The sequence below is a fragment of the Engystomops pustulosus genome, unplaced genomic scaffold (assembly GCF_040894005.1).
Source record: "Engystomops pustulosus unplaced genomic scaffold, aEngPut4.maternal MAT_SCAFFOLD_197, whole genome shotgun sequence".
Classification (NCBI taxonomy): domain Eukaryota; kingdom Metazoa; phylum Chordata; class Amphibia; order Anura; family Leptodactylidae; genus Engystomops; species Engystomops pustulosus.
The window spans coordinates 118524-141778 of NW_027285077.1; the positions used below are offsets into that span (position 1 = coordinate 118524).

A 23255-nucleotide genomic window follows, 5' to 3' on the forward strand; every position below is an offset into this window, starting at 1 on the left:
TGCTAATAAGGTGTCTTATTGGGGGGTGTCTGAGGAGGAGGTAATGCAGATTGGTCTGTGGGAATTTTATTACTTCTTTAAGGGGTGAACCCTGAGGATCTGGTTGTATCTCTGATTGCCACATCTGCTCTCGCCATTTGCTAGGAGGATTGTGGCTTGTGCATGTGGCAGGTGTGGCTTGGCGTGTGGCAGGTGCATGTGGCAGGTGTGGCTATTGTGGCTTGGGCATGTGTCACGTGTGGCTTGTGCATGTGGCACTTGTGGCTTGTGCATGTGGCAGGTGTGGCTTGTGCATGTGGCAGGTGTGGCTTGTGCATGTAGCAGGTGTGGCTTGTGCATGTAGCAGGTGTGGCTTGTGCATGTAGCAGGTGTGGCTTGTGCATGTGGCAGGTGTGGCTTGTGCATGTGGCAGGTGTGGCTTGTGCATGTGGCAGGTGTGGCAGGTGTGGCTTGTGCATGTAGCAGGTGTGGCTTGGCGTGTGGCAGGTGCATGTGGCAGGTGTGGCTTGGGCATGTGTCACTTGTGGCTTGGGCATGTGTCACTTGTGGCTTGTGCATGTGGCACTTGTGGCTTGTGCATGTAGCAGGTGTGGCTTGTGCATGTAGCAGGTGTGGCTTGTGCATGTGGCAGGTGTGGCTTGTGCATGTAGCAGGTGTGGCTTGTGCATGTAGCAGGTGTGGCTTGTGCATGTGGCAGGTGTGGCTTGTGCATGTGGCAGGTGTGGCTTGTGCATGTGGCAGGTGTGGCTTGTGCATGTGGCAGGTGTGGCTTGTGCATGTGACATGTGTGGCAGGTGTGGCTTGGCGTGTGGCAGGTGCATGTGGCAGGTGTGGCTTGTGCATGTGGCACTTGTGGCTTGTGCATGTGGCACTTGTGGCTTGTGCATGTGGCAGGTGTGGCTTGTGCATGTGGCAGGTGTGGCTTGTGCATGTGGCTTGTGCATGTGGCTGATGTGGCTTGTGCATGTGGCAGGTGTGGCTGTTGTGGCTTGTGCATGGGACATGTGTGGCAGGTGTGGCATTTGTGGCCTGTGCGTGTGGCTTGTGCATGTGGCAGGTGTGGCTTGTGCATGTGCCAGGTGTGGCTGGTGTGGCTTGCACACTGACCGTGTGTTTGTGAGAATGGTGATTTTTTTTCTGAGGTACCGGACTGGTTTCTTTAATAATGCAGTGGTGATATTCAGGATTGTTGTCCACAACTCTGCCCCCATCATTTAAAAAAAAAATGTTATTATGCAATGATGATTTTCCTTTCCTTTCCTTTGTATTATCCCCTTCCAGCGACAAGTTGCTTGTGTTCTGTATTCAGCGAGGGGATTGGTCATTTGTACGGGGCGGAGAGGGGCTACAGGTGACAAGATGAGTGTCAATCGTCCTCGGAGCTCCAAGGAAGGTCTCACCTTGTAGGGAAAGGTCAGAAATACACGGGAGGACCCGGTCACTGAGCGGAGGAGAGCTGGGATTACCCAGAGCAACAGGATCCTGCAGGACGCACAAGGATCTCCTCATGTCCAGACCATCACCATTCATGGTCCAGGGCAGGGGAGAAGATCATGTGGTCAGATCAGACCAAAATAGAACTTTTTGGGATCAGCTTGACTCGCTGGGGGTCATTTACTAAGGGCTCGATTCGCGGTTTCCCAACATGTTACCCGAATATTTACGATTTGCGCCGATTTTCCCTGAATTGCCCCGGGATTTTGGCGCAAGCGATTGGATTGTGGCGCATCGGCGCCGGCATGCACGCAACGTAAATCGGGGGGCGTGGCCGAACGAAAACCCGACGGATTCGGAAATAATAATAATAATTCTTTATTTATACAGCGCACACAGATTACGTAGCGCTGCACAAAGCTTGGCAAATTGGTCCCTGTCCCCATGGGGCTCACAATCTAAACAACATAACAGTATGTTTTGGAGTGTGGGAGGAAACCGGAGGACCCGGAGGAAACCCACGCAAACACGGAGAGAACATACAAACTCTTTGCAGATGTTGACCTGGGTGGGATTCGAACCCAGGACTGCAAGGCAGAAGTGCTACTCACTCAGCCACCGTGCCGCCCTACAAAAAAACGCTGCATTTAAAAAAGAAAATCTGTCGCGGAGCTTGCACTAGCCTTCACTCAGCCCGGCTCGGTGAACTCCAGCGTGTTCCTATGCTTTTCAGCGCAGCAGCGCCACCTGGTGGACGGCGGAGGAACTACCTTGATGAATCCCGGCCGGACCCGAATCCAGTGCAGAGAACGCGCCGCTGGATCGCGAATGGGCCGGGTAAGTAAATCTGCCCCAATGTGTTTAGAGGAAGAAGAAGGATGATACAATTCCAACCATGGAGCTTGGCATTGGGGTTAGGGGGGGGGGAAGCTTAATACTTTGGGGTGGACACGACGACTGCCCCGTATAGAAGGAGAGATGGATGGGGCCATTTATCAGGAGTATTGAGTATGGGTCCTAGGGTCTATCAGCAGGAAAATGACCCAAAGCACAACCAGGGCCACCAAGGAGCGGCACCGGAACAGACATTTCTGGCTGTAAACACAATGTTAACTAAGTTTTAACGTCCGACCTCCGGAGCTGCAGACAAAGGTCTGGAGAAATATTCTGTATCCAATACTTTCCCCGCTGCAGCTCATAGATAATTGCCCGGCATGGAGGTATCAATGCTGCCGCCAAGGGAGATAATGGGGGTTATTTATCGTTAGGCGGCTCCTTGGGGCGGCTCTATGTCTATTTTTGGATCATAAAACCTCAATGTGACAATTCTGAGACTGTTTTATGCCTAAAAAGCTCATAAAAAACAATGATAAACAACCCCCAATGACCCAATGAGTGTATTAGAAAACATAGTAATGAAGCTTATGGGGGTGGTTTATCATGGGGCGTGTGATATCCCCACTGCTGCCTCTTGCATTGGCGGGTCCTGCGCAGCGTTACATAGGACTGCAGGACACATCTACTACATGATCTGTACTCAGAGATATCACTGTGTTATCTGTGGTGTTACATAGGACTGCAGGACACATCTACTACATGATCTGTACTCAGAGATATCACTGTATTATCTGTGGTGTTACATAGGACTGCAGGTCACATCTACTACATGATCTGTACTCAGTGATATCACTGTGTTATCTGTGGTGTTACATAGGACTGCAGAACACATCTACTACATGATCTGTACTCAGAGATATCACTGTGTTATCTGTGCTGTTACATAGGACTGCAGGACACATCTACTACATGATCTGTACTCAGAGATATCACTGTGTTATCTGTGGTGTTACATAGGACTGCAGGACACATCTACTACATGATCTGTACTCAGAGATATCACTGTGTTATCTGTAGTGTTACATAGGACTGCAGGACACATCTACTACATGATCTGTACTCAGAGATATCACTGTGTTATCTGTGGTGTTACATAGGACTGCAGGACACATCTACTACATGATCTGTACTCAGAGATGTCACTGTGTTATCTGTGGTGTTACATAGGACTGCAGGTCACATCTACTACATGATCTGTACTCAGAGAGATATCACTGTGTTATCTGTGGTGTTACATAGGACTGCAGGACACATCTACTACATGATCTGTACTCAGAGATATCACTGTGTTATCTGTGCTGTTACATGGGACTGCAGGACACATCTACTACATGATCTGTACTCAGAGATATCACTGTGTTATCTGTGCTGTTACATAGGACTGCAGGACACATCTACTACATGATCTGTACTCAGAGATATCACTGTGTTATCCGTAGTGTTACATAGGACTGCAGGACACATCTACTACATGATCTGTACTCAGAGATATCACTGTGTTATCTGTGGTGTTACATAGGACTGCAGGTCACATCTACTACATGATCTGTACTCAGAGATATCACTGTGTTATCTGTGGTGTTACATAGGACTGCAGGACACATCTACTACATGATCTGTACTCAGAGATATCACTGTGTTATCTGTGGTGTTACATAGGACTGCAGGACACATCTACTACATGATCTGTACTCAGAGATATCACTGTGTTATCTGTGGTGTTACATAGGACTGCAGGACACATCTACTACATGATCTGTACTCAGAGATATCACTGTGTTATCTGTGGTGTTACATAGGACTGCAGGACACATCTACTACATGATCTGTACTCAGATATCACTGTGTTATCTGTGCTGTTACATAGGACTGCAGGACACATCTACTACATGATCTGTACTCAGAGATATCACTGTGTTATCTGTGCTGTTACATAGGACTGCAGGACACATCTACTGCATGATCTGTACTCAGAGATATCACTGTGTTATCTGTGGTGTTACATAGGACTGCAGGACACATCTACTACATGATCTGTACTCAGAGATATCACTGTGTTATCTGTGGTGTTACATAGGACTGCAGGACACATTTACTACATGATCTGTACTCAGAGATATCACTGTGTTATCTGTGGTGTTACATAGGACTGCAGGACACATCTACTACATGATCTGTACTCAGAGATATCACTGTGTTATCTGTGGTGTTACATAGGACTGCAGGACACATCTACTACATGATCTGTACTCAGAGATATCACTGTGTTATCTGTGGTGTTACATAGGACTGCAGGACACATCTACTACATGATCTGTACTCAGAGATACATCTACTACATGATCTGTACTCAGAGATATCACTGTGTTATCTGTGCTGTTACATAGGACTGCAGGACACATCTACTGCATGATCTGTACTCAGAGATATCACTGTGTTATCTGTGGTGTTACATAGGACTGCAGGACACATCTACTACATGATCTGTACTCAGAGATATCACTGTGTTATCTGTGGTGTTACATAGGACTGCAGGACACATTTACTACATGATCTGTACTCAGAGATATCACTGTGTTATCTGTGGTGTTACATAGGACTGCAGGACACATCTACTACATGATCTGTACTCAGAGATATCACTGTGTTATCTGTGGTGTTACATAGGACTGCAGGACACATCTACTACATGATCTGTACTCAGAGATATCACTGTGTTATCTGTGGTGTTACATAGGACTGCAGGACACATCTACTACATGATCTGTACTCAGAGATATCACTGTGTTATCTGTGGTGTTACATAGGACTGCAGGACACATCTACTACATGATCTGTACTCAGAGATATCACTGTGTTATCTGTGGTGTTACATAGGACTGCAGGACACATCTACTACATGATCTGTACTCAGAGATATCACTGTGTTATCTGTGGTGTTACATAGGACTGCAGGACGCATCTACTACATGATCTGTACACAGAGAGATATCACTGTGTTATCTGTGGTGTTACATAGGACTGCAGGACGCATCTACTACATGATCTGTACTCAGAGATATCACTGTGTTATCTGTGGTGTTACATAGGACTGCAGGACACATCTACTACATGATCTGTACTCAGAGATATCACTGTGTTATCTGTGGTGTTACATAGGACTGCAGGACGCATCTACTACATGATCTGTACACAGAGAGATATCACTGTGTTATCTGTGGTGTTACATAGGACTGCAGGACGCATCTACTACATGATCTGTACACAGAGAGATATCACTGTGTTATCTGTGGTGTTACATAGGACTGCAGGACGCATCTACTACATGATCTGTACTCAGAGATATCACTGTGTTATCTGTGGTGTTACATAGGACTGCAGGACACATCTACTACATGATCTGTACTCAGAGATATCACTGTGTTATCTGTGGTGTTACATAGGACTGCAGGACGCATCTACTACATGATCTGTACACAGAGAGATATCACTGTGTTATCTGTGGTGTTACATAGGACTGCAGGACACATCTACTACATGATCTGTACTCAGAGATATCACTGTGTTATCTGTGGTGTTACATAGGACTGCAGGACACATCTACTACATGATCTGTACTCAGAGATATCACTGTGTTATCTGTGGTGTTACATAGGACTGCAGGACGCATCTACTACATGATCTGTACACAGAGAGATATCACTGTGTTATCTGTGGTGTTACATAGGACTGCAGGACGCATCTACTACATGATCTGTACTCAGAGATATCACTGTGTTATCTGTGGTGTTACATAGGACTGCAGGACACATCTACTACATGATCTGTACTCAGAGATATCACTGTGTTATCTGTGGTGTTACATAGGACTGCAGGACGCATCTACTACATGATCTGTACACAGAGAGATATCACTGTGTTATCTGTGGTGTTACATAGGACTGCAGGACGCATCTACTACATGATCTGTACACAGAGAGATATCACTAACAAGCCCCAAAGCAAATAGCGAAGGGGCTGAGGACTGTAGGGGGTGGTTTCTAGCCTTCTGGTAGGCTGGTGGGGCTTGCCCCTTTACTCCTCCCGTGTGAGGTCACAGGAGGTGGTGTTTGGGGGCGGGTAAGGACCCGCCCGGTGGTTTTATAAAGTCCGAGAGCACGTGGGGGGGGCCTCTTTCCTTCTGCCCCCTGGACCGAAGAGGCGAGAAGTCAGAGACCCCTCTGCAAATACCCAGCATGGCTTCCCTAGAAGAACAAGTAATCCAGCAAGTGGTCCTGGATGGTTCAGCCTGGCTGGATACCCTCCTGCAGCACTCTGCTGCGGGGTCGGTTCAAGAAGCGGACGTCCCTGAAGAGGACACCCATCTCCCTGGATCGAAACCCGCTGCAGTGGCTTTCACCCTGGAGGGTACAGCCACCACCCCCGCCCGGCGGCCCGCCACCCTGTCACCACCACCCACCCAGTGCTCCTCACCTCCTCCACGGGAGCAGCTGGATGAAGATAGAAGACGTCCCATGAGGAAGATCAGGCCTCCTGTCCGCCTGAGCCCAGGATCTCCAGCACCAGCCAGGAAACGCGGCCCGGGCCAGAAGAAGATGGCGTCGCCTGGACCACGTGGGACGCCGACTGCACTGGAGGATCGTCGTGGGATACCTGAGAAAAATGCAAGGGGTAAGCGGTTTCCATCCCCTGCCCTGCACCCCAGCGCTGCTGCCCGCTCCCCTGCACCCCAGCACGGCTGCCCTCTCCCCTGCCCTGCACCCCAGCGCTGCTGCCCGCTCCCCTGCACCCCAGCACGGATGCCCTCTCCCCTGCCCTGCACCCCAGCGCTGCTGCCCGCTCCCCTGCACCCCAGCACGGCTGCCCTCTCCCCTGCCCTGCACCCCAGCGCTGCTGCCCGCTCCCCTCACCACCAGGGCCCGGCCAGATGGACCTCCCCGCTCTCCTCACCTCCAGCTCAGGTCCCGGCCGGTCTCAGCTTTTAGTCCAGATGCCCGGCCTCCCCAGCACCCGGCCGGCAAGGTAACCCCCTCACCTCTGCGGCGCCCTTGATCCCGACCCCCACCGATCACCTCACTCCCGCGGCGCCCCCCGCCTCACCTCCGCGCCTCACCTCCGCGCCTCACCTCCGCACCTCACCTCCGCACCTCACCTCCGCGATCCCGCTCCTCCCGACACTCATATCACCCCAGCCGGAGCCTGCGGCCTCCACGTCCGGCCGCGCTTCAGGTCAGGCCTCCGGCAAGCCGGACTTTCCCCAGCCCTTCCGGCACCCCCATTGACCCTCCCCCGCCGCGCGGCAGGCTTCAGGCCTACCTGGCGCCTAGGCCGGGGACTTTCGGCAGGCCTCGGGCCTATATTTCAGCCTGCCCGGGGCCGGCCACCAGGCCTCGGGACCCCACGCCAGCCAGCTGCAGGCCTTGGGCCTATTTTTCTCACAGCCCCGGGCTTTGCCCCAGGCCTCGGGCCTACCCCCCCCATTCAGCCCAGGCCCCCACAGCAGTCCTCGGGCCACCCCCCATCCAGCCCTAGGCCCCACAGCAGTCCTCGGGCCTACCCCCACTCCAGGCATCGGGCCTACTCCCCAGGCAGCCCCATGCCCCATATCAGGCCTCGGGCCTACTCCCCAGGCCCCCCCCCCCCCCACCAACTCAGTAGCCGCCAGCAGCGCTATCCACAGCCTGCGCCCCGGCCCTCTGCTCCCCCCCACCATGCCTCCCGGCCCAGCCAACACCACAGCCCTGGATCCCTGGGCAGCTCCCCTTCCCTTCTCCCCTCCTATTCCCCCGAGTCCTCTCTGCATACCCTTGATGCAGTAGAGACCTCTATGCCCACGGCGCACCACAGACACAGGAGCCACAGATCCCCGTCCTACAAGCAGCAACGTCACAGCAGAATGGACTCCCAGAGGCCATACCGCAGGCGGGCTGCCGATACTGGCTCTGTGCTCCGCTCACCAGGCCGCAGCCTCCATCATCATCATCACGGAGGACGTCGCAGACTCTACAGCAGCCCATCGTCACCGGGTTCCAGTGGCCGCGAGGCGGCGCACTCACACACCCGCATCCGTCACCGAGACTACCGACAACGGCACAGACTTCCCTCACAGCCTGACCAAGTGCTCCAGGCGGACATCAGAGCGTCCAGCAACTCACCAGGAATCTGCTGACAGATCTTCAGCTTATCTACATCCACCGCAGTCCCAGAGGTCATCCCGTCATGGCAGCCAAGGCTCTCAAGCTCCACCTCGCAGTTATGACATCATCAAGAAACCACCTCAACGCATCACTTCAGCTTCCGAACATCACCAACCATCTGAACAGGACAAAGTACAGTCTTCTCATCAGGACAAGTCAGCTCCACCAGCGAAGACTTCATCCGGTGAGTTCAGTGGCCTCCCCTCGTGGTCGGCCATTACCTCATCACACAAGAACACAGAGGTCATCACATCCATTAGATCACTACTCACACAATTACAAGCCAGTCAGGATACACCTGTGGGCTTAGGGAATTTAGCTAGCGCAGGACAGGGCAACCCATTTAGGGATCGCAGCCCCGGGAATGCCAGTGCCCGGGGCTGTGCGATCCTCCTTCCAGGAGCCGGGTCCGTGCATGCGCAGCGTAATACATCTGTATTACACTGTGTGTGGTGTACAATAGCTTTAACGAGCGATCAGTGGATCGCTTGATCAGGCGTACCTGTAAAAGTGATAAGAGTTAATACATTTAATAAAAACATATTTTAATTAAAAAAAAAAAAAAAATTGAGCACCAAAATGGTATCAATTGAAAAGAACATCTCAACACGTAAAAAATAAGCCCTAAACTCGCTCTGTCAACAAAAAATATTAAAGTTACGTCTCCGGAAAGATGGCGATGCAAAAACAAATGAGATTTCCTCTATTTTAGTTTATTCAGTAAAATTGTAAAAATAAAAAAAAAAAAAAATAAAAAAAAAAAAACTATACACATGAGGTATCAACGTAATCGTAGTGACCTATAGGATAAAGATAATATAGTATTTTTAGTGTACGGTGTACGACCTCCAAAAAATACAAAAAGAAAGGGAACCAAAATTGACAATTTTTCTTTCACCCATACATTCAAGTGTTAATAAAATCTCATCAATAAGCTAATGACCCACTAAAATGAAGTATTTGTAAAGTGCATCTCATGTCGCAAAAAATAAGCCCTTATTTGTCCAAAAAAAAAAAAAAAAAAAAATTGTATAGCCAATAAAAAGTACAATGCATAATCTGCGGTGAATGGCGCAGCTCCCCCCCCCCCCCCATGCCCTGGTGTGTGCCCATACAGCAGTCACCACCACATATGGGGTATTGTTATACGCGGAAGGGATTGGGGATTAAAATTTGTGGAGCGTTTTGGTATTTTATCCACTGAGAATTTGTACATTTTTAAAAAAACACATTCATTTAGTCAAAAAAAAAAAAAAAAGTACTTTAAATTGCATCCGTTTTTGTTTTAACCCCTGTAAAACAGTTAAAGGGTTAACTAACTTCACAAAAGTTGTTTCACATACATTGAGGGGTGTAGTTTCTATAATGGGGTAATTTATGGGATTTTCTTTTATTTAGACCTCTCAAAGTGACCTGAAACTGAGCAGGTCCCGCAATAGCAGGTTTTTGTGTTTTTTATGAAAATATGGAAAATCGCACGTAACATTCAAAGCCCCATAACATCCTGTAAAATTTAAAATATGCATAAAACATCACGTCCACATAAATTAGTCATTCGGTGAATGTTAGTTATTAAGTATTTTAGCGGTTCTGACTATGTATGGGGTGAAGTAGAACATTTTGAAGTCCGGTAATCGAGAATTTTTCAAAATTTTCACCAAATATCTGAATTTCTCCTAAATAAATGCAAAACATAACACCAAAATTTTGTAACTAACATGAAGTACAAAGTGTCACGAGAAAACAATTTTAAAATCACTTGGATATGTTAAAGCTTCCGGTTTTATAACCATTTAATGTGACACCGGGCAGATTTCAAAAATGGCCCGTGTCAGGAAGGTGAAAAGGGCCTTCGGCGTTAAGGGGTTAATGTCAGTGAAGGATAATCCTGGGCAGCACAAAAGGCACTTCTCACCCCATCCACTGCATCAGGTTAGCCACCAGCCCACCGCAATGTTGGTTAAATGCGGCAGTTTAATTCCTTTCAATCCAGTATTAGCACTGGAGAAGGTCGGGAAAGAGGTTTCCCTGGGTAGGACGGCCGGTTCCTTATAGAACCGCCAGGCTTAGGTTTCCCCGGGTAGGATGGCCGGCCCCTTATAGAACCGCCAGGCTTACTTCCCAAAAGGAGCCCGGAGAGTTCAGATTAATCGACCACCTGTCTTTTCCCAAAGGTCCCTCGGTCAATGACGCAATATACGAGGTTGTGGCGGTCACGTACGTCTCCGTTGATAGGGCGGTTGTCTTAGTGCAGAGAAAGATGGAAGCGACCAAAACTTTCCATAACTAGTTGCGAGCTTTAGCGGTTTCGGTCCCTGGGTTTGGGTAAATGCAGTAACTTAAAGTCGGTAAAGGATAATCCTGGGTAGCACAAAAAGGCACATCTCACCCCGGATAACTAGTCTTCGAGCAGTTAATGGGTCAGGCATCCTATTCACAGCTGCTATAAAGAGAGCAAGGAAAGTCCTGATTATCACAATAATCCCTGGGAGGAGTGGCGCATAGGCATGAGAATCTGCGGGGGATAACCACCATCCCTTATTATGCGACGGGGTCCATCTCAATTCCATTGAGGTGAATATTTTAGAATATTTTCCTTCTTGGCCTGCAGGAGCAGGCTGAGAAGGCCATGGCCTTGGTCCTTGTGGGGGGTCGCAGCCGGTAGGAGGGAGGAGGCTGCTCCGTGGCGGAAGTTACACAGGCCCTAAGGCGCTGGAAGATGCCCACATGCCGGCTGCAGGGCCGCAGCCGCCATTTCGGGCGAAGTCGGTTCTCAAGATTTTGAAGATGCCAAGCGGGCCTAGCAAGTTGAGAAATGTTTTAATTTATAACATTATTTAATAATCTATCTTAGTTGTTAATAAACGCTGTGGCCTTCCCACATTACCCAAACATTTAGTTTCCCGGTCTGTTGATGGGTGGTTAGTCTAGGTACACAGTCAGGTACCAGACGGTTGGGTGGTTAGTCTAGGTACACGGTCAAGTACCAGACGGTTGGGTGGTTAGTCTAGGTACACGGTCAAGTACCAGATGGTTGGGTGGTTAGTCTAGGTACACGGTCAAGTACCAGACGGATGGATGATTTATCAAAGTACAAGGTCAAGTACCAGACGGATGGAAGGTTTATCAAAGCACAAGGTCAAGTACCGGACGGTTTGGATGGTTGATCAAGGCACAAGGTCAAGTACAAAGCGGTTGGATGGTTGATCAAGGTACAAGGTCAAGTACCAAGCGGTTGGATGGTTGATCAAGGTACAAGGTCAAGTACCTAACGGTTGGATGGTTTATCAAGGTACAAGGTCAAGTACCTAACGGTTGGATGGTTTATCAAGGTACAAGGTCAAGTACCTAACGGTTGGATGGTTTATCAAGGTACAGGGGCAAGTACCAAATTTAAGGTTTGGGTTTGTTAATCCCTACAGTCTAACAAGCCCCAAAGCAAATAGCGAAGGGGCTGAGGACTGTAGGGGGTGGTTTCTAGCCTTCTGGTAGGCTGGTGGGGCTTGCCCCTTTACTCCTCCCGTGTGAGGTCACAGGAGGTGGTGTTTGGGGGCGGGTAAGGACCCGCCCGGTGGTTTTATAAAGTCCGAGAGCACGTGGGGGGGCCTCTTTCCTTCTGCCCCCTGGACCGAAGAGGCGAGAAGTCACCCTCCCACCCTGCCCTCAGAATTATTTCTTTTCAGTTTTTCTTTCCTTGGTTCTGGCCGTTTCCTTCTGTTTTCCTACAGTTGTCACAGCGAAGGCGGAAGTTACACAGGCCCTAAGGCGCTGGAAGATGCCCACATGCCGGCTGCAGGGCCGCAGCCGCCATTTCGGGCGAAGTCGGTTCTCAAGATTTTGAAGATGCCAAGCGGGCCTAGCAAGTTGAGAAATGTTTTAATTTATAACATTATTTAATAATCTATCTTAGTTGTTAATAAACGCTGTGGCCTTCCCACATTACCCAAACATTTAGTTTCCCGGTCTGTTGATGGGTGGTTAGTCTAGGTACACAGTCAGGTACCAGACGGTTGGGTGGTTAGTCTAGGTACACGGTCAAGTACCAGACGGTTGGGTGGTTAGTCTAGGTACACGGTCAAGTACCAGATGGTTGGGTGGTTAGTCTAGGTACACGGTCAAGTACCAGACGGATGGATGATTTATCAAAGTACAAGGTCAAGTACCAGACGGATGGAAGGTTTATCAAAGCACAAGGTCAAGTACCGGACGGTTTGGATGGTTGATCAAGGCACAAGGTCAAGTACAAAGCGGTTGGATGGTTGATCAAGGTACAAGGTCAAGTACCAAGCGGTTGGATGGTTGATCAAGGTACAAGGTCAAGTACCTAACGGTTGGATGGTTTATCAAGGTACAAGGTCAAGTACCTAACGGTTGGATGGTTTATCAAGGTACAGGGGCAAGTACCAAATTTAAGGTTTGGGTTTGTTAATCCCTACAGTCTGTGTTATCTGTGATGTTACATAGGACTGCAGGACACATCTACTACATGATCTGTACTCAGAGATATCACTGTGTTATCTGTGCTGTTACATAGGACTGCAGGACACATCTACTACATGATCTGTACTCAGAGATATCACTGTGTTATCTGTGCTGTTACATATCACTGTGTTGTCTGTGGTGTTACATAGGACTGCAAGACACATCTACTACATGATCTGTACTCAGAGATATCACTGTGTTATCTGTGGTATTACATAGGACTGCAGGACACATCTACTACATGATCTGTACTCAGAGATATCACTGTGTTATCTGTGGTATTACATAGGACTGCAGGACACATCTACTACATGATCTGTACTCAGAGATATCACTGTGTTATCTGTGGTGTTACATAGGACTGCAGGACACATCTACTACATGATCTGTACTCAGAGATATCACTGTGTTATCTGTGGTGTTACATAGGACTGCAGGTCACATCTACTACATGATCTGTACTCAGAGATATCACTGTGTTATCTGTGGTGTTACATGGGACTGCAGGACACATCTACTACATGATCTGTACTCAGAGAGATATCACTGTGTTATCTGTGGTGTTACATAGGACTGCAGGACACATCTACTACATGATCTGTACTCAGAGATATCACTGTGTTATCTGTGGTGTTACATAGGACTGCAGGACACATCTACTACATGATCTGTACTCAGAGATATCACTGTGTTATCTGTGGTGTTACATAGGACTGCAGGACACATCTACTACATGATCTGTACTCAGAGATATTACTGTGTTATCTGTGGTGTTACATAGGACTGCAGGACACATCTACTACATGATCTGTACTCAGAGATATCACTGTGTTATCTGTGGTGTTACATGGGACTGCAGGACACATCTACTACATGATCTGTACTCAGAGAGATATCACTGTGTTATCTGTGCTGTTACATAGGACTGCAGGACACATCTACTACATGATCTGTACTCAGAGATATCACTGTGTTATCTGTGCTGTTACATGGGACTGCAGGACACATCTACTACATGATCTGTACTCAGAGTTATGTTTGCCTTATCCTTCTATCTCTGGTCTCACCTCGCTGCTCTCTGTGTCCTCCTCCTTCATGCTCCTCCGCTGATCTTCTTTGTATTTGGTCAAAGTTTCTGCTTCACTGACAGGTCATTTCTCAATCTACAAATCTAAAGATTATGAAACACTGTGCAGCCACAGCTATAACACCGCCACATCCCTGCCCCAAATACAACCGCACATCATATAACAAACACCTGGATGATATAATACAAGACCAACTCTACTACATCACTAATATACTATGAGGAAGAGTATAATAGTAACCAAATATAGAGAAACCAACTATGGTACTATTCTAGTAGTTACCGTATATTCTTGTACATAGGGGGCAGTATTATAGTAGTTATATTCCTGTACATAGGGGGCAGTATTATAGTAGTTATATTCCTGTACATAGGGGGCAGTATTATAGTAGTTATATTCTTGTACATAGGGGGCAGTATTATAGTAGTTATATTCTTGTACATAGGGGACAGTATTATAGTAGTTATATTCCTGTACATAGGGGGCAGTATTATAGTAGTTATATTCCTGTACATAAGGGGCAGTATTATAGTAGTTATATTCCTGTACATAGGGGGCAGGATTATAGTAGTTATATTCTTGTACATAGGGGGCAGTATTATAGTAGTTATATTCCTGTACATAGGGGGCAGTATTATAGTAGTTATATTCCTGTACATAGGGGGCAGTATTATAGTAGTTATATTCCTGTACATAGGGGGCAGTATTATAGTAGTTATATTCTTGTACATAGGGGGCAGTATTATAGTAGTTATATTCTTGTACATAGGGGACAGTATTATAGTAGTTATATTCCTGTACATAGGGGGCAGTATTATAGTAGTTATATTCCTGTACATAAGGGGCAGTATTATAGTAGTTATATTCCTGTACATAGGGGGCAGGATTATAGTAGTTATATTCTTGTACATAGGGGGCAGTATTATAGTAGTTATATTCCTGTACATAAGGGGCAGTATTATAGTAGTTATATTCTTGTACATAGGGGGCAGTATTATAGTAGTTATATTCTTGTACATAGGGGGCAGTATTATAGTAGTTATATTCTTGTACATAGGGGGCAGTATTATAGTAGTTATATCCCTGTACATAGGGGGCAGTATTATAGTAGTTATATTCCTGTACATAGGGGGCAGTATTATAGTAGTTATATTCCTGTACATAGGGGGCAGTATTATAGTAGTTATATTCCTGTACATAGGGGGAGTATTATAGTAGTTATATTCTTGTACATAGGGGGCAGTATTATAGTAGTTATATTCTTGTACATAGGAGGCAGTATTATAGTAGTTATATTCCTGTACATAGGGGGCAGTATTATAGTAGTTATATTCCTGTACATAGGGGGCAGTATTATAGTAGTTATATTCTTGTACATAGGGGGCAGTATTATAGTAGTTATATTCTTGTACATAGGGGGCAGTATTATAGTAGTTATATTCCTGTACATAGGGGCAGTATTATAGGAGTTATATTCCTGTACATAGGGGGCAGTATTATAGTAGTTATATTCCTGTACATAGGGGGCGGTATTATAGTAGTTATATTCCTGTACATAGGGGGCAGTATTATAGTAGTTATATTCTTGTACATAGGGGGCAGTATTATAGTAGTTATATCCCTGTACATAGGGGGCAGTATTATAGTAGTTATATTCCTGTACATAGGGGGCAGTATTATAGTAGTTATATTCTTGTACATAGGGGGCAGTATTATAGGAGTTATATTCCTGTACATAGGGGGCAGTATTATAGTAGTTATATTCTTGTACATAGGAGGCAGTATTATAGTAGTTATATTCCTGTACATAGGGGGCAGTATTATAGTAGTTATATTCTTGTACATAGGAGGCAGTATTATAGTAGTTATATTCCTGTACATAGGGGGCAGTATTATAGTAGTTATATTCCTGTACATAGGGGGCAGTATTATAGTAGTTATATTCCTGTACATAGGGGGCAGTATTATAGTAGTTATATTCTTGTACATAGGGGGCAGTATTATAGTAGTTATATTCCTGTACATAGGGGGCAGTATTATAGTAGTTATATTCCTGTACATAGGGGGCAGTATTATAGTAGTTATATTCCTGTACATAGGGGGCAGTATTATAGTAGTTATATTCTTGTACATAGGGGGCAGTATTATAGTAGTTATATTCCTGTACATAGGGGGCAGTATTATAGTAGTTATATTCCTGTACATAGGGGGCAGTATTATAGTAGTTATATTCTTGTACATAGGGGCAGTATTATAGTAGTTATATTCTTGTACATAGGGGCAGTATTATAGTAGTTATATTCTTGTACATAGGGGGGCAGTATTATAGTAGTTATATTCCTGTACATAGGGGGCAGTATTATAGTAGTTATATTCCTGTACATAGGGGGCAGTATTATAGTAGTTATATTCCTGTACATAGGAGCAGTATTATAGCAGTTACATTCCTGTACATAGGGGGCAGTATTATAGTAGTTGTATTCCTGTACATAGGGGGCAGTATTATAGTAGTTATATTCCTGTACATAGGGGGCAGTATTATAGTAGTTATATTCCTGTACATAGGGGGCAGTATTATAGTAGTTATATTCTTGTACATAGGGGGCAGTATTATAGTAGTTATATTCCTGTACATAGGGGGCAGTATTATAGCAATTATAGTCTCGTATATAGGGGCAGTGTTATAATATTTCAGCAGTTAGTATAATATTATGTCAGGAAACTTGTGTATTTGTCCTAATTTTATCAGATATGTTTCTCTTCCTCTTCTGTCTTGTACAGATTAGTTGAAGTTCTGTTTTTTTGTTGCATGTTTTGCACTTCGGGTTGGAAGGAACTTTCAGCAGTTATTTGAAGGCAGCCGATATTATGTGACCGCAGTTTCCTTCTTTATGATAATTTTAGGTGAGATTTTTGTTTTTGGTGATTTTTTTTTTGTACATTTGGTACCTTGGTGCAATTGTTTATCATTATTCGGATCTTTGTTCTTTATGTGTTCTATGTGATTATTCTCTCTCCGTATTTTCTGCAGTGTACGGTCTATTAGGGAGATCTGGGTGTATAATAAAGGCCGCTGGTGGATAAATCAGGAGCCTATGGAAGTAATTATGCTATAGAAAGCAAAAACATACAAGACCTGATAAATGAAACCCTATATATCTAGGAGCTGTATACATTGTATCACTCAGTAGTGATGTATCTGGGGGCTGTATACAGTGTATCACTCAGTGTATCTGGGGGCTGTATACATTGTATCCCTCAGTAGTGATGTATCTAGGGGCTGTATACATTGTATCGCTCAGTAGTGATGTATCTGGGGGCTGTATACATTGTATCACTCAGTAGTGATGTATCTAGGGGCTGTATACATTGTATCACTCAGTAGTGATGTATCTGGGGGCTGTATACAGTGTATCACTCAGTGTATCTGGGGGCTGTATACATTGTATCGCTCAGTAGTGATGTATCTGGGGGCTGTATACATTGTATCACTCAGTAGTGATGTATCTGGGGGCTGTATACATTGTATCGCTCAGTAGTGATGTATCTGGGGGCTGTATACATTGTATCACTCAGTAGTGATGTATCTGGGGGCTGTATACATTGTATCACTCAGTAGTGATGTATCTGGGGGCTGTATACATTGTATCGCTCAGTAGTGATGTATCTGGGGGCTGTATACATTGTATCGCTCAGTAGTGATGTATCTGGGGGCTGTGTACATTGTATCCCTCAGTAGTGATGTATCTGGGGACTGTATACATTGTATCCCTCAGTAGTGATGTATCTGGGGGCTGTATACATTGTATCGCTCAGTAGTGATGTATCTGGGGGCTGTATACATTGTATCACTCAGTGTATCTAGGGGCTGTATACATTGTATCACTCAGTAGTGATGTTTCTAGGGGCTGTATACATTGTATCGCTCAGTAGTGATGTATCTGGGGGCTGTATACATTGTATCACTCAGTAGTGATGTATCTGGGGGCTGTATACATTGTATCCCTCAGTAGCGATGTATCTGGGGGCTGTATACATTGTATCCCTCAGTAGTGATGTATCTAGGGGCTGTATACATTGTATCCCTCAGTAGTGATGTATCTAGGGGCTGTATACATTGTATCACTCAGTGTATCTGGGGGCTGTATACATTGTATCACTCAGTAGTGATGTATCTGGGGGCTGTATACATTGTACCACTCAGTAGTGATGTATCTGGGGGCTGTATACATTGGATCCCTCAGTAGTGATGTATCTAGGGACTGTATACATTGTATATCTCAGTAGTGATGTATTTGGGGGCTGTATACATTGGATCACTCAGTAGTGATGTTTCTAGGGGCTGCATACATTGTATCACTCAGTAGTGATGTATCTAGGAGCTGTATACATTGTATCACTCAGTAGTGATGTATCTGGGGGCTGTATACATTGTATCACTCAGTAGTGATGTATCTAGGAGCTGTATACATTGTATCACTCAGTAGTGATGTATCTGGGGGCTGTATACATTGGATCCCTCAGTAGTGATGTATCTGGGGGCTGTATACATTGTATCACTCAGTAGTGATGTATCTGGGGGCTGTGTACATTGTATCACTCAGTAGTGATGTATCTGGGGGCTGTATACATTGTATCCCTCAGTAGTGATGTATCTAGGAGCTGTATACATTGTATCACTCAGTAGTGATGTATCTGGGGGCTGTATACATTGTATCACTCAGTAGTGATGTATCTGGGGGCTGTATACATTGTATCCCTCAGTAGTGATGTATCTGGGGGCTGTATACATTGTATCCCTCAGTAGTGATGTATCTGGGGGCTGTATACATTGTATCACTCAGTAGTGATGTATCTGGGGGCTGTATACATTGTATCCCTCAGTAGTGATGTATCTGGGGGCTGTATACATTGTATCCCTCAGTAGTGATGTATCTGGGGGCTGTATACATTGGATCACTCAGTAGTGATGTATCTGGGGGCTGTATACATTGTATCACTCAGTAGTGATGTATCTGGGGGCTGTATACATTGTATCACTCAGTAGTGATGTATCTGGGGGCTGTATACATTGTATCACTCAGTAGTGATGTATCTGGGGGCTGTATACATTGGATCGCTCAGACTGGGAGGTAGTAAACATTACCCATTTAACTCCACATTGAGGCACTTTAGATAAGATACATAATCCTTCCCGTAACATTAACCCCATAAACCATTTATAACTAAACATAACTAAGAAATGATGACACGAGGCTTCCTGTTGGGCAGAAAAGGTCACAGCTATTTATTGCTAATAAACACAATTATTATTATTTTAATATTCTCAAAATCAACCGCAATCTCAGTTCGTTTCTTTGGAAACCATCGCTGCCGAAGTGGTTTGTTCATCCGGACTCCCGAACCACCACTTCGACTTCCGAAAAAATCCACATCAATTCTCTTTTCCGCCAGCTGTGACTTGAGATGATCACCGAAAACCATTATTACTTTAATACTCAAAATTAACCACAATCTCCGTCCGTTTCTTTGTAAACCATCGCTGCCCGAAGCGGTTTGCTCAACCGGACTCCCGAATTAGCACTTCGACTTCCGGGCAAAATCCACATCAATTCTCATTTTCCTTCAGCAAAACAATTATTACTTAATACTTTTTTTAAAAAAAATTAACCACAATTTTCATCCATCTCTTTGTAAACCATCGCTGCCCGAAGCGGTTTGCTCAACCGGACTCCCGAATCAGCACTTCGACTTCCGGGCAAAATCCACATCAATTCTCATTTTCCGTCAGCTGTGACTTGAGATGATCACTGAAAACCGAAAACATCAAAAACAAAAACCAAGTAACAGTAGGGAGGGAGGGAGGGACAGCTTGAAGATGGCGCGGGCAAGAGGAAGTGCAGGCCCAGTGCCTGCCCTATAAAGGCTCAGCTATGGGAGGGGAAAGGAAGCAAATACCGCCCCTATTTAAAGTGCAAACGTCCCATGTAATAAATTGCAACACTAGGACACCCCCAGTCAGTGGGCGCCCTCCTTATACAGTCGGGGGCACCCTTCAGTAGTGATGTATCTGGGGGCTCTATACAGTGTATCACTCAGTAGTGATGTTTCTAGGGGCTGCATACATTGTATCGCTCAGTAGTGATGTATCTGGGGGCTGTATACATTGTATCACTCAGTAGTGATGTATCTGGGGGCTGTATACATTGTATCACTCAGTAGTGATGTATCTGGGGGCTGTATACATTGTATCGCTCAGTAGTGATGTATCTGGGGGCTGTATACATTGTATCGCTCAGTAGTGATGTATCTGGGGGCTGTGTACATTGTATCCCTCAGTAGTGATGTATCTGGGGACTGTATACATTGTATCCCTCAGTAGTGATGTATCTGGGGGCTGTATACATTGTATCGCTCAGTAGTGATGTATCTGGGGGCTGTATACATTGTATCACTCAGTGTATCTAGGGGCTGTATACATTGTATCACTCAGTAGTGATGTTTCTAGGGGCTGTATACATTGTATCGCTCAGTAGTGATGTATCTGGGGGCTGTATACATTGTATCACTCAGTAGTGATGTATCTAGGGGCTGTATACATTGTATCCCTCAGTAGCGATGTATCTGGGGGCTGTATACATTGTATCCCTCAGTAGTGATGTATCTAGGGGCTGTATACATTGTATCACTCAGTGTATCTGGGGGCTGTATACATTGTATCACTCAGTAGTGATGTATCTGGGGGCTGTATACATTGTACCACTCAGTAGTGATGTATCTGGGGGCTGTATACATTGGATCCCTCAGTAGTGATGTATCTAGGGACTGTATACATTGTATATCTCAGTAGTGATGTATTTGGGGGCTGTATACATTGGATCACTCAGTAGTGATGTATCTGGGGGCTCTATACAGTGTATCACTCAGTAGTGATGTTTCTAGGGGCTGCATACATTGTATCACTCAGTAGTGATGTATCTAGGAGCTGTATACATTGTATCACTCAGTAGTGATGTATCTGGGGGCTGTATACATTGTATCACTCAGTAGTGATGTATCTAGGAGCTGTATACATTGTATCACTCAGTAGTGATGTATCTGGGGGCTGTATACATTGGATCCCTCAGTAGTGATGTATCTGGGGGCTGTATACATTGTATCACTCAGTAGTGATGTATCTGGGGGCTGTGTACATTGTATCACTCAGTAGTGATGTATCTGGGGGCTGTATACATTGTATCCCTCAGTAGTGATGTATCTAGGAGCTGTATACATTGTATCACTCAGTAGTGATGTATCTGGGGGCTGTATACATTGTATCACTCAGTAGTGATGTATCTGGGGGCTGTATACATTGTATCCCTCAGTAGTGATGTATCTGGGGGCTGTATACATTGTATCCCTCAGTAGTGATGTATCTGGGGGCTGTATACATTGTATCACTCAGTAGTGATGTATCTGGGGGCTGTATACATTGTATCCCTCAGTAGTGATGTATCTGGGGGCTGTATACATTGTATCCCTCAGTAGTGATGTATCTGGGGGCTGTATACATTGGATCACTCAGTAGTGATGTATCTGGGGGCTGTATACATTGTATCACTCAGTAGTGATGTATCTGGGGGCTGTATACATTGTATCACTCAGTAGTGATGTATCTGGGGGCTGTATACATTGTATCACTCAGTAGTGATGTATCTGGGGGCTGTATACATTGGATCGCTCAGTAGTGATGTATCTGGGGGCTGTATACATTGTATCGCTCAGACTGGGAGGTAGTAAACATTACCCATTTAACTCCACATTGAGGCACTTTAGATAAGATACATAATCCTTCCCGTAACATTAACCCCATAAACCATTTATAACTAAACATAACTAAGAAATGATGACACGAGGCTTCCTGTTGGGCAGAAAAGGTCACAGCTATTTATTGCTAATAAACACAATTATTATTATTTTAATATTCTCAAAATCAACCGCAATCTCAGTTCGTTTCTTTGGAAACCATCGCTGCCGAAGTGGTTTGTTCATCCGGACTCCCGAACCACCACTTCGACTTCCGAAAAAATCCACATCAATTCTCTTTTCCGCCAGCTGTGACTTGAGATGATCACCGAAAACCATTATTACTTTAATACTCAAAATTAACCACAATCTCCGTCCGTTTCTTTGTAAACCATCGCTGCCCGAAGCGGTTTGCTCAACCGGACTCCCGAATTAGCACTTCGACTTCCGGGCAAAATCCACATCAATTCTCATTTTCCTTCAGCAAAACAATTATTACTTAATACTTTTTTTAAAAAAAATTAACCACAATTTTCATCCATCTCTTTGTAAACCATCGCTGCCCGAAGCGGTTTGCTCAACCGGACTCCCGAATCAGCACTTCGACTTCCGGGCAAAATCCACATCAATTCTCATTTTCCGTCAGCTGTGACTTGAGATGATCACTGAAAACCGAAAACATCAAAAACAAAAACCAAGTAACAGTAGGGAGGGAGGGAGGGACAGCTTGAAGATGGCGCGGGCAAGAGGAAGTGCAGGCCCAGTGCCTGCCCTATAAAGGCTCAGCTATGGGAGGGGAAAGGAAGCAAATACCGCCCCTATTTAAAGTGCAAACGTCCCATGTAATAAATTGCAACACTAGGACACCCCCAGTCAGTGGGCGCCCTCCTTATACAGTCGGGGGCACCCTTCAGTAGTGATGTATCTGGGGGCTCTATACAGTGTATCACTCAGTAGTGATGTTTCTAGGGGCTGCATACATTGTATCGCTCAGTAGTGATGTATCTGGGGGCTGTATACATTGGATCACTCAGTAGTGATGTATCTAGGAGCTGTATACATTGTATCACTCAGTAGTGATGTATCTGGGGGCTGTATACATTGTATCACTCAGTAGTGATGTATCTAGGGGCTGTATACATTGTATCACTCAGTAGTGATGTATCTGGGGGCTGTATACATTGTATCACTCAGTAGTGATGTATCTGGGGGCTGTATACATTGTATCACTCAGTAGTGATGTATCTGGGGGCTGTATACATTGGATCGCTCAGTAGTGATGTATCTGGGGGCTGTATACATTGTATCGCTCAGTAGTGATGTATCTGGGGGCTGTATACAGTGTATCCCTCAGTAGTGATGTATCTGG

General features: G+C 45.5%; 1 protein-coding gene across 1 annotated transcript in view; it reads right to left on the bottom strand.

The window, feature by feature from the left end:
* IL5RA (interleukin 5 receptor subunit alpha) overlaps positions 1-14181 on the bottom strand; it is an 89952-nt gene extending 75771 nt beyond the window's left edge. Inside the window, exon 1 of the mRNA XM_072132000.1 lies at positions 14078-14181. Coding sequence (XP_071988101.1) covers positions 14078-14107 — 30 coding nt within the window. The 5' untranslated portion in view covers positions 14108-14181. The remainder of the gene's footprint in view (positions 1-14077) is intronic.
* Positions 14182-23255: the final 9074 nt, after the last annotated feature.